Source organism: Vigna unguiculata, chromosome 11 (assembly GCF_037176805.1).
Source record: "Vigna unguiculata cultivar grain cowpea cultivar isolate G323 ecotype 2 chromosome 11, ASM3717680v1, whole genome shotgun sequence".
Lineage (NCBI taxonomy): Eukaryota > Viridiplantae > Streptophyta > Magnoliopsida > Fabales > Fabaceae > Vigna > Vigna unguiculata.
In genome coordinates this window covers 41,233,882-41,249,444 of record NC_140802.1, presented here as the reverse complement: position 1 = coordinate 41,249,444, position 15,563 = coordinate 41,233,882, and the positions used below count along the sequence as shown (strand labels likewise).

The following is a 15,563-nucleotide window of genomic DNA, read 5'->3' as shown; positions in this document are numbered from 1 at the left end:
TGTTGAAATACAAATCTTTACTAAAGCTGATATGAAAATATGACTACAATTATAAAAACTATGTTATATTTTGGTTCAACTAACTTCTCTCGATTTACACCATCATCCAAGCATTAAGTAGATGATAAATTCATCACCTTTCTATGATAATACTTTAAATTCTACCAATCATATCCTCAATTTTACTAATACCGTAATTTTTAAAATAAAGATAGTATATGAAAACAAACTAAAAATGCTTACTAATTATCAATTAATAATAATAAAAAAATGTATCACTTTGATTATATAATACTGCGGTAATGGAGAGAGATTAACGGAGATAAGGAATGAAAAGGTTGGAAAAGGGAGTGAAGAGAATAAGTGAATGCATGAGAATAATATTAATTAACCTTTATAAATAAACAATGTTTGATTGTGGTTTCAAAATAACATTTACTTTATTTTTAGGTGGAATTAGTAAGAATTAGACTATTATTTAGTTGATTTTTTTTAAAAAAATAGAAAACATATAAAAAAAACAGATGTAGGAAGATAACTATCAATTGAAGAGCAATAAAGTTGATCAATTATTAATTAAAAACACCGGTTAAAAGAAGTGATGATAACAAAAGATATTTGAATTTTTAAAATTCAAAATTCTCTCTCATTTTCTTTGTGATACTTTCAATCATGAAACATTTTATATCTTGCATTTGCTTTTGTTTGAATTCATTTGAATTTAATCAATGATGATTTATATAAAAGTTATTTAAAAAAATTAAGTTATTTTTAAAATTCAAATTATGTATTAATATTATTTTATCACCTATTTTTTATTTCAATTTATTTTATATTGTTGATATTTTTTAATTTTTCTTGTTAAGAATCATCAAACTTGTAATATTATTAAAATAAGTAAAAATGAGATAAATTTAAATTTGTAGTTAATCTTATAGATAAGAATTCTACTTACATTGGCAAGTATTATCACTTAAAACTAGAGAAACTCTATAATAATAGGTAAGATTTTCACCCATCATAAATAAGTCTTATTGTTCAATACTTAAAGAGATAATTGGTACGATTTCCATTTATTATAAACAACTCTTATTGTTCAAGGTTAATTAGAAAATGAAGATATAGATATCAAAAAACATACTTATTTTTTATAAATATAGAAGAATTTTATCACGTTCGAATTAAAATGAATACTCAATTTAAAACAAATTTTTACAATAAAAAAAATGATGAATCATATCATAAGTAATTGAAATCAAATAACCATTAAATAAAGAAAAAATAATAATTTAAGAAAAAAAACGTGAATATCAACGTTAATTTCACAAAATAATTAAAAATGCAATAAAATATTTTAACTAGTTTACGGAAAACACAACCAACTTAATGTTCTAGCAAAAGAAGTAATCTTATCTCTTGATTAGAACAATAGTACTAAATGTTCCTCTTACTATGAAGTTTTTCATACATATTTGATTCTTATTAGATAGACAAATACCAAATATAATAAAAGATTTTAGGCACACGTAATTACAAATTGGGCTTGTTTGGTACAAAACAATGTATCAATTTTGTTTTTAAGCTTAATTAGGTCCATTGACAAAAAAGTTTGGCTTAAAAGCTTGTGCCCACTATTTGTCCCCATTTACTCACATGTCTCCATCACATGAATTGATGTATGAACAAAGACAGCCAAAATTATATACTCATAATTACCAAATAATAATAATAATAATAATAAAAACACATACCAATATTTGTATTTAAATTTGTGAAAAAAAAAACTTCAAATCAATCACCATATCTAAAATAAAAATTTTGTTGACTAATATACTCACCGTAATTATTTTTTTTCTCCATAATTACTCTTAAAATTCGTATATCTTAAACTAAACTTCTAGAACATTAAGCATCGTAATTAAATATATGGGCATAACATTTGAGAATATATGTAGCTGGTTCGAGAGAGTTCGAAGTAACACGTTGGCTTAATATGATAATTACAGAACTAATGAACCTTACAAGACTAATTAATGAAAGGTACATCAGTTGTTAATCCGTCATAATCTTACTTTTTTCTAAGATACTTAACTTAAGCACCATTACATGATCATCATTGTTTCTCTAAAATTTCTCAAATGTTCCGTCACCTTCATGTTCTATATATATGCTCTTCAGAATAGAATATGCGGAAAACCCCAACCTTTCTTTTCTTTTCTTTTTTACCTTTCACATAGACTTTCTTTTATTGATAAGAAATATAGAAACGAATAATCCAAACTTTTTTTCTCTCATTTCTTTTTAAATTTACAAACCTTTCTTTTGCAACAAAGAAGTTTTTTTTTAAATAATTTTTTTTAATTTCTCAACTATTTTTCATTTTTACATGTGAAATAGACTTGTATTAAATTTTAACAACTTTATCAACACAAATTGTGAAAAATTAACACATACCTAGCTAATAAAAAACTATGGAGACATAAAATAGGGTGAAGATAACGTATATTAGCTCACCAATATATTATAAGAAATGAGGGGTGCACTTGTAAGGAATCCAAAGTCATCCACCTAACATGTTTACTTTATCTTTGTTTATTTCTTTTTCTTTACTTAAATTATAGTGTCCCTAGCAACAACGATGAGTTTGAAAAGCAATCCAAAATTTAACGTCACATCATTAACCACCACCACAAAACCCGAGTTTGTTTATCTAATAAATAGTGGGGCTTTTAAGTGGAAGAGTAGTTTAATTGTGGTGCTCATTAAGCACTTTCACTACTACAAGTTTTCATTAGTTTAATCATTAAGATTAGGATAAGCATTTGTTTTTTACAACATCTAAAGCTTAATTAGTAAGATCTTCAAGGACAACAATTTTTTTGGCCTAATTCCCAAGGCCACTTCTCCACATTGTCCTTTTCCAAACCCAATCAGATATTTCTCAATTTAAATACTATCATCATTTTGATCTAAAATTTTGAAGTTAAACTCAGAACTAAAATCGAAAGACATAAAGAAATGAAAAGCTTAATCATGATAATATTACTGGAGTCATGGTACATTACATAAATCATGATTAAGAAAAGATGAATATTTAAGTAACATGAGAAATGAAAAGGAAACACTTACAAGGAAGTTAAAAAAAAGAAGAAAAGAAAAAGAAAAAGACAGAAAAGGGATACAAAATACACCCTTAGACACAAGCATGCTTATCTACAATTTTGATGCTCCCCATATGGTTCAGGCCTTATCCTCCAAACCCCACAACAGCAACCACTGTAGCTGATCAAAGGAAAAGACCAGAAAACCTAAATTAGGGAGCTGCAAGACAAGACCAGCACTCTTTAACATGGAAATTATTATTCTTCCTCAAACACCATAGCCTTGTTGGAAATTAAGAACCTAGCTTAATTAATTAATTAATTAAGCATTGCTCCTGAACGATCCAAGAGCCTTGATAGCTGCTGCTCTGAGGATGTATTGGTGGTAAAATGCAGCCACTGCTGCTCCAACAATTGGTCCAACCCAGAATATCCACTGTTCATAACATAATCACCAAAATTAATCAACATCGGTAAAAACATGTTTTCATCTTCAAATGTTTCAAATGTTTTTACCTGATCATCCCAGATTTTTTCGTCATTGTAGATTACAGCTGCTCCAAAACTCCTTGCTGGGTTAATGCCAGTGCCAGTAACTGGGATTGTAGCCAAGTGAACCATGAACACGGCAAACCCAATGGGGAGTGGTGCTAGAACCTTCATGTTTAAAAAGTGAGACCATGAATTAGTAACCAATATATATATTCTGGTATATTAAGGTTGTAACAAATGTGGTGCTTACAGGAACATGGGAGTCTCTAGCGTTCCTCTTAGGGTCGGTGGCAGAGAAGACAGTGTAGACAAGAACGAAGGTACCGATAATCTCAGCACCCAAAGCAGTGCCCTTGTTGTAGCCATCAGCAACAGAGTTAGCACCGCCTCCATACCTGTTGTAGTACGCTTTCTGGAACCCCTTCGCCAGTCCAGTGCCACAGATAGCACCAGCACACTGTGCTACCATGTACAACAACGCCCTTATCAAGGACACCTTGCGTCCTAGGAACAACCCGAATGTCACAGCTGGGTTTATGTGTCCTCCTACAACACCAAATCCAAAAACATGTTACACTTTCTTCTTGCATGCTTACTCGTACACGTTCCTCGTACAAATCCGACCAAACCAACAAAAACAACCAAAATTTTGAAACAAGGGCAAATAATAAATACCTGAAATACCGGCGGTGCAGTAAACGAGGATGAAAATCATGCCACCAAAGGCCCAAGCGATGCCGAGAATGCCAACCCCATCACATTCGGTGCCACCAACGTTGGCGTCGGTCTGTCTTTTGTAGCCAATTATGGTTAGCACAGTGACATAGAGGAAGAGAAGGGTTGCTATGAACTCAGCGATAAGGGCTCTGTAGAAGGACCACTGTGTGAGCTCTTCGGGGTCGAACAAGGGTGCCGGAGGAGGGTCATGATAGTCTTTTGCAGAGTATTCTCCTTGCTCTTGAACCTCAACATCTTTCGCCATTATTTCTCAACCCTCAATCACTACTATACTTAGGTCTGCCAAAGTTTAGTGGAAAGAGGTGCTATTTAAGTGACAAAAGAAAGAGAGAGAGAGAATAGTACTGAATCAAATAATTTAACTGTGTGTTTTGTTTTTTGTCTATGGACAATGACATGATTAACATAGTTTTTTGCCGCCCCTCTTAGCTTGATTTCGCTTGCATGGTCCCACTCCACCACCACCATTGCAACGGCACTTCTTCTTATCACATACCATGTCTACCACATATACATACATTATATATATATATGGCCATGGCCCAGTGTGATCTAAAAGCTTTCTTCTGTATCAACGGCTACATGTGGTTAACTATGGGAAAATTTTAATGCAGTAGATAAAGGAATTATTATTATTATTATTATTATAACAGCAAATTAAACAGGAACAAATAGGGGTCTACTTATACTGTTTTTGCTGCAATGTCTGTCACAAGTTTGGCTAGGGATGATTAATAACTATGGTCCCTTATGGGTCCTCCTTAGTCCTTACTATAGTTTCTCTCTTTAGGGCATCATATAATTTATTTCATTGGAAAGAAAATGTTGTTAAAATAGAAATGAGATAACTGTGGTCATAAAGTTTTAGATTGTATAAAATTGAAACAATTTTTTTTAAAATTAATTTATCTATATTTAATATTATTCATACTTCTTATTTCCACCTGTTTAAGTCTATCTTGTTAGCTTCATTGCACATGGGAGAAAACAAATGAAGACAACTTTCAAGTGTACATTGTTGTTATTTATTTCGATTGGTCAGTTCTTATTGAATGTATTAGATCGATGTATTTAAGCCTCTCGATTACGTACGCATAGATATTATGATTTTTTGAATGTGTTGTATTAATTTTAGAATGTGTACGTCCATTTAAAGCAAAATATTTTTAATTATAAATTTCGTCACAAATATAAAATGTTGTTAAGCCCAACTAGTTTCTTATAATTATTAAAAGGTTCTTTTATAAGTGCCTATCTTTGTTAAAGAAATTCTCTCTCACACATGCAGATAATTTTTTTTTTATCTTGAATGAATGTATAATTTCACAACATTGTTATCGGGATTTTATTTTTGTTTTTGCATTTAATTTGTATTCATTGAATAAATTTAGTAAAAAAATTAAAATATTAAGGACCTAATTACAAAATTTAGATGACACGAACCTACAAACTTTTTTTTTGAAAAAACAAGGTTTAAATATGATTTTTATCCCTCAAGTTTTAGTGAAATTTAGAATTAGTCACTCCTTGAAATTTTTGACCAATTTAGTCCTTCTTATTTAGAAATGTATGGATTTAGTCCTTTTAACCAGGTTTTGTTAAGTTTATCTAACGTTTTAAGCATATTTCATGATAGTATTTGAATTGTTTACATCGTTTGACCCATTTTTGCTTAAATGCTAACTCAAATATTATCATAAAACACGTTTGAAACTTCAAATAAACTTAACAAAATTGATTAAAATGACTAAATCCACGTATTTCTAAATATGAAGGACTAAATTGGTCAAAAATTTTTATGAGGGACTAATTACTGAAACTTTAAAAACCAAAAACATATTTGACCCAAAAAAAAAAAGACATGTAAAATAACACAGGTTAAATATGTTAAAAATAATCAATAGTAAAATAGAATTAGAATTTATCTTTTATGAAGCTCTTTCAAACTAGTGTTAGAACTTATTAACATTTTATTAATGGAGAGAGATGTCAATTTTTGTTTGGGAGAGAGAAAAAGAAAACTAGGTTAATGTTGTGGTAACTTTTTCTTTAAATACTAGAATTCTCTAGATTAGGAAGTTGCACTTTAATTTCCAATTTTATTTTATTTTTCTTAAATATTGACTATATAAACCCGTTGAAGTTGAAGTGTATCATGAGAATTGGTGGCTAAGAAACATTGTAGAATAATAAAATAGCAAGAGATTAAGATATATTATCCTCAAAAGAGCAAAAAAGTTATGAATAATTATTTTCTGTACTGCAATTATTATGAAGGTATATAAAAATAAGAGTAGAGGTAGTTGTTATCTTTGTTGGATGATGAAGACATGTGAGAAGAACTTATCTGGACATACCTAAAATCAAATGGATTTTGAGCACAGTGAGGGTCCTACTGTTCCTCACCACAAAACTCATTATAGAATTTACTAATTAATTGGGTAGTTAATTATCACATCAACCATAATTAAGATTAATTTATAGTATACATACATGGAGAAAACTTTCCATTTACAAACTTGTCTTAAATTGATAAACCGACAAAAATGTAAAATAGTGTAAGAAAATTTTACATGCATAACAAAAATAAATAAAATAATTTCGAATAATTTCATATTAAATGTTATTAAACTTTGACATTTTAATTATGTTAATATTTTAAAGTGTAATAATAATCTGTATATGACAATTTTAATAAAAAAAAAGGAGAAAAGGAAATATAGGAGAACCAATCAAGCCCATAATAAAAGAAATTGCATCCATGAAACGTAGATAAATAAGACATGTTATCAAAAATATTATAAATAAAAACATGGGAATTTTTTATATTGTTCTCCAGAACAAAAGTCAATATGATTAATTTATCCGTATAATAACTTCCTTCATGCATAAACAATATAAAAAACTTGTAACTTCAAATGTCACTCATTAGTAGTATCATAAATAATATGTAATTTAATATCATTGACCATAATAATAAATAAATTAATTGATCAGTAATATTAAATATGTGAAAATTATACTCAAAATCATAATAAAGGATTAGATATATTTTTGGTCTCTTAAATAAAATTTAGAATTAGTCTTTCTTCAAAAATTTGATTTAATTTAGTTTTTCAATTTAAAAAATATATGAATTTAATCTTTTTAATCAAATTTGATTAAGTTTATTTGACATGTTAAACGTGTTTCTCGATTAATATTGAAGTAAAAATGTGTCAAATAGTGTAAATAACTCAAAATATTATCATAAAACATATGTGAAACGTCAAATGAATTTATCAAAATTTAGTTAAAATAACTAAATTCACATATTTATAAAGTTAAAAAATTAAATTAAATCAAAATCTTAAAGAGAGACTAATTTTAATTTTTAGTTAAAATTTATCTGTGTTTATTATAATTATTGTTTCGAAGGGCATTAATTGTATATATTATAGTACATATATTAATATTAATAGTGATAGAAGGGAGGGTTGATGAGTAGTTGTAGGGACCAAATTTGGTTGGTCCTCTTTACAGAGTAGCTAGGATTAGAAATACATAGTGGACTTAATTTTCCAACCACCCTGCTATATAACATCAACATGGACCACCAAATATATATTAACAAAATCATTTCTGAGTTGTGATGATCACAATTATTGGGGAAAAGGGTGAAGAAGATGGTGATGATCATCATCATCAGAATTTTAATCAATTTTAATGTCTGAATTTTTAACAATATTTTCTATGCTATTGATATTGGTTTTCAAATGTAAACAATGTGTTGTTGTGGCTGGAAAAGTGCCACGTGTTGAACACCTGATGGTGGAGATAAATAAAATAAAAAAAAAACATTTTCTCCTTTGGTTTGTGTGTGTAACCTAAGATTTCACTGGACGGTGGCTGCTTCCAAGTTTTAAAATTTAAAAGTGCAATTCCATGAGCTAAGCTTTGCACTTTAGCACCAGAAATTGTTTTCTTCTGTGCATCTATATATAGGCGTTAATATTTTTCTTATACGAAAAACTTGAATCCGACTCATATAATAAATAAGATTAATGTCACTTGAATTCAACCCAAAATCTTATTTCTTACGATAATAATAATAATAATAAATTTATAAGTCTTTTTATTTTATATGTTGTTCAATTTTTTTCTATCTTATATAAAATTTAGATTTATAATTAAAATTTTAAAAAAAATATTATGCTAATAAATTAACTAATTTAGTTTTGATTTACAGAAAAAAATGTTAATAAATTATAAATACAACCAAAGTATGTAGATAGAACTATCCTATAAATCTTATTTTAAGTGATATTGTTTTAGATATGAGATCTTATTATTATTTTAATAATAAAAACCTTACATATAAATAGGAAATTCATAAAAAGATCTTATTATCTCAAAATACTTTATCTCTTTAGAAAATCTTTTCTAGGAACTCTCTCCCTTCTGTCTACCATATCTCACCATATATTAATATGTTTAATGACATGAGATTGTTGGGGAGATCCATGTGACGTACTCTTTGATTCTGCCCATCAATTTTCTCCATGGAGTAAGTTGATTTTCTGTTCTTTTCTCAATCAATCATTCTTATGGATACATGTGATGATTTGTGAGTTGCGTGTGAATTATGATCTTCCCTTATGAGTCTCTGCTAGTCAGTGATTTTGTTTTTGTGCCCTGATCATGTCTGTATTGTTTCTAGGTTGACTTATACATTTGGTAGTTATACGTTTGAGTGTCGTTGCACGAGTCTCACTCGTTGGGCGAGTTATAAATGAATTAATTCCCTAGAGTCCTAGTGATAAGCTCGTTAGGCGAGCAATGTCGTCGTTAGTCGAGAGTATACCTCTCGTCCAGCGAGGAGACGTGCTAGAGTGGATTAGGACTTGGATCAAAGGTTTTTCTTTCATTCTGGAGAGTGTGGTTTTGTATAAATTTGATTGTCAATGATATTTGAGATATTTGTATATCTATGTATGCATCTGCAAGTGTGATATGAGCAATGGTTTCTAAAGGGAAGTTCTAAGTAGTGGTATTTAGTGTATGCAGTGACATAAGGATTCATTATCGATCGGTATCCTTTCTCTAATAACTAATTACACTCAAGTATAGTAGAGTAAGTTATATGGTGAAGAGAAGATGAAGATCCTAGTCATTGGACTCGATCAAGTCCTAGGTGTGAAGGGGATTTACCTTGTAAGTGGTTAGGTTTTAACCCCTTGAGGCCAAACTCTATAGAGTTTAGCAACCACGCACAAATGCAGGCCGTCAAGGGATCCGATGTTTATTGCATGTATCTGAATAATTGAATTAATGTTAGTTGTGGATATGATGTAAATAGACAATAATGTAACTGTTTGTTATGTAAAGTTTATAATATGATTATGGTTTACTTAAATATTTATTTTTCTTATTAGTTACATGTGTTGTTTGTGTTGTTGTGTTTTTCTACTTATTTTGCAATGATCACTTAATTGTGTGAGCAGAATGAATGGGTTGCAGGTGAGAATACTCTCCTCTTGGAAAATAGTGAAACTGTAGAGTAAGATTTGTTTATGTGGCTTAGTAGTTTTGTTTTAAGAGACAAGAGACTCTTGAACATCTTCAGTTTTAGCTTTTATATAATGATATTGTTATGACTATTATGGATAACTGTAATAATATTTTTATATTAATCTTTTACTAACTGTTTTGGTCTATTATCATATATAATATTTTATTTAATAGTTTAAAACTATTAAATGAGATGTCACAGGTTAAACACTTGAAATATTTTTTATATATTTATTCTCTTTGATTGATAAAATAACTTAAAAATATAAAAAAGAAAATAATAGTTATATGATATATTCACTTGAAAAGAAATATTAATTACTTAAATTCAAAATAAAAATAAACTAAAATATATACAATAAAATCACTTTTAATAATATTAATTACTCAAAAATGAATTTTAACTCATAAAATTATTATGAGATATATCCACTCAAGAGAAGCGTTTAGCTACTTGAATATGAATGAGTCTTGAAAATAACGCATATCCAATAAAAAATAAGTATTAACAACTTTCAAAATATTTCAATGTCCAAAAATATCATGACTCCAAAAGTAATAATGTGTAATTACTCAAAAATGAATTTTATAATATAATCCCCATTAAGGAATCATGACTTACTTTGGAAGTAAGTGTTAGGAAATTTTGGATAAAATTTTTGGAAGTTGGTTTCTAAACAAAATCAAGAACAAGAACGTTAATTTGATTTTTTAACAACTACGGCTCGGAAGTTAATGTTTTGATTACGTCAAATTTTTTATATGATTTAAATCAAAACTGGGCATAAAAAAAAATAGTATTGCGAAACTTAAATAAATGTTCGATAGAAGCACAAGAAGAAAAATTATAAATCTCTCTTTGCTTCTAAAAACTTTACTTTTAAAGAGTTTTTACTTTTCTAATCAATAATGGCTTAATTTGAAGAGCCAATAAAAGAATAAAAGGCTTATTCCTGCACCCCATTGTTTTCTTCCTGCACCCCCAACTTTAGTTGTCCTTTCCATTTCGGCCCTACAACAAATTATAGATTAAATAATTAAATAAATGTTATTTCTAAATCCACTACATATAAATAAAATTAGATTTCAAAATCCGATACACATAAATAAAATTTAATTTCAAAATCGGGTGACCACATACAACTTCATGCCAAAATCCGGTACACAAACAAAACCAAATTTCAAAGTCCAATGAATACTCAACTTCACATAACACGATTTCGAAATCCAATACACACAAATAAAATCGGATTTCAAAATTCGATAAACATACATAACTATGCATAACTTCACCATATTCCAAATTCTCGCAACTATACCCTAAATCGTAAACCGGATCTCTTGTTCCCGTTCACATCACATTTTCTTTTTTGATTCGGTTAGTTCTCCCAAATTATGTTATCCGGTTAATTATTATTAAGAGGACAAAATGGAAAATAGAAAAAATATGGAGGTGCAGAAAGAAAAATATGGGATGCAAGGAGTGCCTAAAAAACAAAATAGGTAGGCCCAACTATTTGGACAGTTAAAAACAAAGGCCCAGTTATTATGAACAACTATTCAATGTTACTTTTTTTCATCTCAGTTTTTGAGGTGCAATAAAGTCCCCACGCCATAAGCAGAAAGAAAACATAAAAATAATGCTACCAAATAAAATGCACACAATTCCAAGAGAAAACATTTCTCAACATGACCGATAACAAACAAATCCAATTTATTTTAGTATAGATAGGGGGTTTACTAAAATAGTAACAATGCAAAGTTTTATTAAATTTACATATGGTCAAGAAAATTAAAAAGAAAAAAACATAGATTAGAGGTTATGTATTTATTACCAAAACTAAGTTAAAGGTGTATCAAACCAAAACATCTTTTGATTTAAGAAAATACTTTAAATTTTACACTTACATTAAATTTCAAACCTGCATATTACCACACATAAAACAATAATGAAATACATTTGTAAACTCTTTCATAAATATGTTCAATAAATAAAATAAAATAAATTACTTTATAAACTAAAAATAAATTATAAGAACTAACTTATAAAAAGCATATGCAAAATAAGTTCTAAAGATCAATTTTCCTAAATTTTATGAAAATCAACGTCTTTAAAAAAAAATGTACTTTTAAGAGAGAAAAATTAGATCTCCATTGACTAAAATATGTATTGTATGAGGTACTTTCAATTAACTTCTCTAAAGTATGGTGTTATTTACTTTCTGTTAGCAGACTGGTTGAGCTGATATAGAACTTACGGTACTGAATACAGTTCATCTATTATGATCAGTCTTGATTTGTTTCATTATTTTCGTCCAACAGGTGATTAAGAATATATATTTTATACAAATAAAATCAATATTATAAATTAAAAATATAACTCAGACTCACATATCTTATACAATTCCGTCCTCAAACGGAACATTGTTTTCGAATCACTCCACGATACATTGGAAGAAAATGAAATTGTAATTCAATAACAAAATGTGTCATTATAACTTAATCGAGGTAACAATCAATTCGGTTGATTCAAACTTTTTTCCGAAAACAAAACACCAAAACCGTAGACATTATGATTAAAGAATTTACCACCAAAAACTACCACTTTAGATGGTAATGCAGTTAAAAAGTTGTCCAAGATTAACACATACCACAACGATAAACAACAATTACTTTAGACGCTATCTAACTACAGATGGAAAGACTAGCAAAACCCATCAATGTCATATTTTATTCAGCATGCCAAATATCGATGTCTCATTGCACTTACATTCAGATGCCTCAAACTTCAACATAAAATCTAAAAAACTACACGTTAGTGAACGACACAACTACAAAAAATCATAGTATTTTTTCAGCAGCAAATAGATAGAATTCCCACAAAAATTTAGCATGTGAACTAAGAAAACTTACAACAAAAACAACTATGCTAGATACAAATTCCATAAAGGATGCATGTATGGCTTAATTGAATGATGCTATCCATCTCTACTAGACAGACGAACATAACAATCAATACCAATTCACAAAATACTCAATCATTCATCGTTCATATTTCTCACAAGATACCACCAAGCGTATCATGCTTTGCAACCAACTAATGCATACATCATCCAAACCCTTACAGAGCTTAAATCCAAATGCCATAAAACAAATACAAAAGCAATGGCAATAGCCTCTAATACAAAAGCTTGTACTTGCATAACATAAAAACAAGATTCAAAGACTAATTTCAGAAATCTTACGTAATTTACCATATTCAATGTTGATCGAGCAAACATCAAATGTTTCTTAACAATGGAATACAATCTGATATAGAGTGAGTTGCATATGGCAATATTTCTACAAACTGCACACACAATTCTCAAAATAAACACACTGGGTGAGCAAACCAGCTATTAAGTTTCTATATAGCTCAGCACAGTAGAGCTGATCACATCTGCACGTTGTAAAATTCTTTACGAACGTATATGGCAAGAACTTTCATCAAACAATTTCAAGATAAATCAATAATGTCTAATTAAACCAGAAAACACACGTACCTACATGAAACATCACTCAAATTAAGACCCTATATCAAATAACAAACTTCAACTACACGTATAATATAAGTAAACTGAATGCCAACAAAGCAAAAACAAACGAATCAATTGCCCAAGAAATCAATACCTTAACAATGAACGACATGATTTAATCTACACGTATAACCCAATCTAAACTTTATCCACTTCAAGGTGTGAAAATTCAAATTCCAGGCAAATTCCAATTAAACTAATGAAACAAACCGACCAGCACAGGGATATATACGCAAAATCGACTACAATCCATTGACAAAATTATATCGAAAAACATATCATCTTATGAGCAGAAGTAAACTAATAAGCCCATGATAAGATCTCTCGAAATCTTCTAAATTATCCAAAACATTAAATAAACATAAACAAAAAGTTCAATAGTTGCCCCAAATTTATATAATAAAAAGAAACACGAAACAAACAGAGGTAAGAGAAAAAAGAGAAACAAAGCCTTCTTCCTCCTCAATCAAGAGGGACCTCAACATCACCATCAGTAATCTCCTGCTGCAAGTCCTTAGGATCCTTTCCATCAACTGTGCATCCCACGGAGACGCAAGTTCCAAGAATCTCCTTAATCGTGCCGCTAAGGTCCTTCGCCATAGACCTAGGCTTCATCACCCTAGCGATCTCAATGACGTCATCGAGAGAGATGTTTCCATTATGCTTAATGTTTTTGGTCTTCTTCCGGTCGCGCTCGGGCTCCTTGAGAGACTTGATGACGAGCGCGGCGGCAGAGGGAACCACCGTGACTTTGGCCTGACGGTTTTGAACGGTGAGTTTGACGGTCACTCTGAGGCCCTTCCAGTCCTTGGCTGTTTCCTTGGCGATGTCTTCTCCGATCTTCTTGGGAGAGAGACCGAGAGGACCGATCTTAGGAGCGAGAGAACTCGCTGCTCCGACCTCGCCACCGGTGACTCGGACGAAGACGTCGACGACCTGGGATGGGTCAAACTTCGGCGGCATTGTGTTGCAGTAATAGAAGAGGAAGAAGGAGTATTAGGGTTTGCGAGTGAGAATGAGGCGAAGCAGAGGGAAGAGAAACTAAGAATGAGTTATATATAAGGGTTAATAGGAATTAGGGTTTTTAAAGGTCCGTTTTGCCACTGGCAAGGTAAGGACCAATTTTGTAACTAGCACTTGAACTTCTTGCACACAACGAAGGATAGATAAGTCTTTTTCACTTTTCCTCTTTAATTTGGGTCCACTCGTGAAATGGGCTCTTTTTGGTTCTTGGGAAATTGGGCTCTATTTTAAAATTGCCGTTCTTTGTTCGGGTCCTACTATTTACACTACCTTTGTGCTAAATGCATTTCCCTTTAAATTATATATTTTAAAATAATATTATTATTTTAAAAAATTTTGTATTTTTTGTTTCATATCATGGAAATTAATTTTAAAATGTGAAGATAAGAAAATTTGTTATAGAAAATACTTTACAAAATGTTAATGAAACAAAATATTACGGAAAGTACACCCTAGTATGTGAAAGAGATAAAAACGTTTTTGGGAGAATTTTTTAAGGTACTTATTTTATGTTTTCAAAGTGGCTCTTATAACCCTTTTAATATTTTTCATGTTCCGGAAAACAATTTCAAAATGTTAATAAAATTGTCTCTTAGAAACTAGCTTCTGAAATATGTTCTTGTTTTCTTATCATTCTATAATGTTCATAAAAGTATTTTCTCAAATATTGAGAAAAATATGTGTATAATAGAAAATGTTTTTAGGGTAAAGAAAGCATTCTGAAGAAAAATAATCAAAAACACTTTGTGTTCCTTTTTTACATTCTAGCAATTACTTTTGAACACGTGCTTGTTTTCTTAATATTTTAAACATTGTTTTCCAAAAGATGAGCTTTAATTATCTTTTGTAAAATAGTTTTCAAGTTGCAAGAAATACAAATAAAGATATTTTCGGAAATACCTTCTTGAAGAAATATTTTGAAGCAGAGTTTTGCTGAAAAAAAAAAGAATACGGTTTAAGGAGTGAAAATTATTTTGATTTGATGAAAACAAATAAAAAGGTGTGTAATAAATCATTTTAAATGAAAGGGGTGTAGATAGTATAAGAATCATGAAGAGCCTATTTGTTGCTCTTCAGCCCAAAT

At 29.7% G+C, this 15,563-nt stretch overlaps 2 protein-coding genes across 2 annotated transcripts; both read right to left on the bottom strand.

Moving 5' to 3' along the window:
• Positions 1 to 3,019: 3,019 nt before the first annotated feature.
• On the bottom strand, positions 3,020 to 4,626 carry LOC114169431 (aquaporin PIP2-7). The gene is made up of 4 exons (XM_028054574.2): positions 4,269 to 4,626; positions 3,844 to 4,139; positions 3,618 to 3,758; positions 3,020 to 3,537 (listed from the first exon to the last, which is right to left on the bottom strand). Exons 1-4 carry the CDS (start codon positions 4,573 to 4,575, stop codon positions 3,424 to 3,426), a joined length of 858 nt encoding a protein of 285 aa, XP_027910375.1. The 5' UTR covers positions 4,576 to 4,626; the 3' UTR covers positions 3,020 to 3,423.
• Positions 4,627 to 13,683: 9,057 nt separating this feature from the next.
• On the bottom strand, positions 13,684 to 14,499 carry LOC114170704 (large ribosomal subunit protein uL11). The gene has a single exon (XM_028056244.2). It carries the CDS (start codon positions 14,417 to 14,419, stop codon positions 13,919 to 13,921), a length of 501 nt encoding a protein of 166 aa, XP_027912045.1. The 5' UTR covers positions 14,420 to 14,499; the 3' UTR covers positions 13,684 to 13,918.
• Positions 14,500 to 15,563: the final 1,064 nt, after the last annotated feature.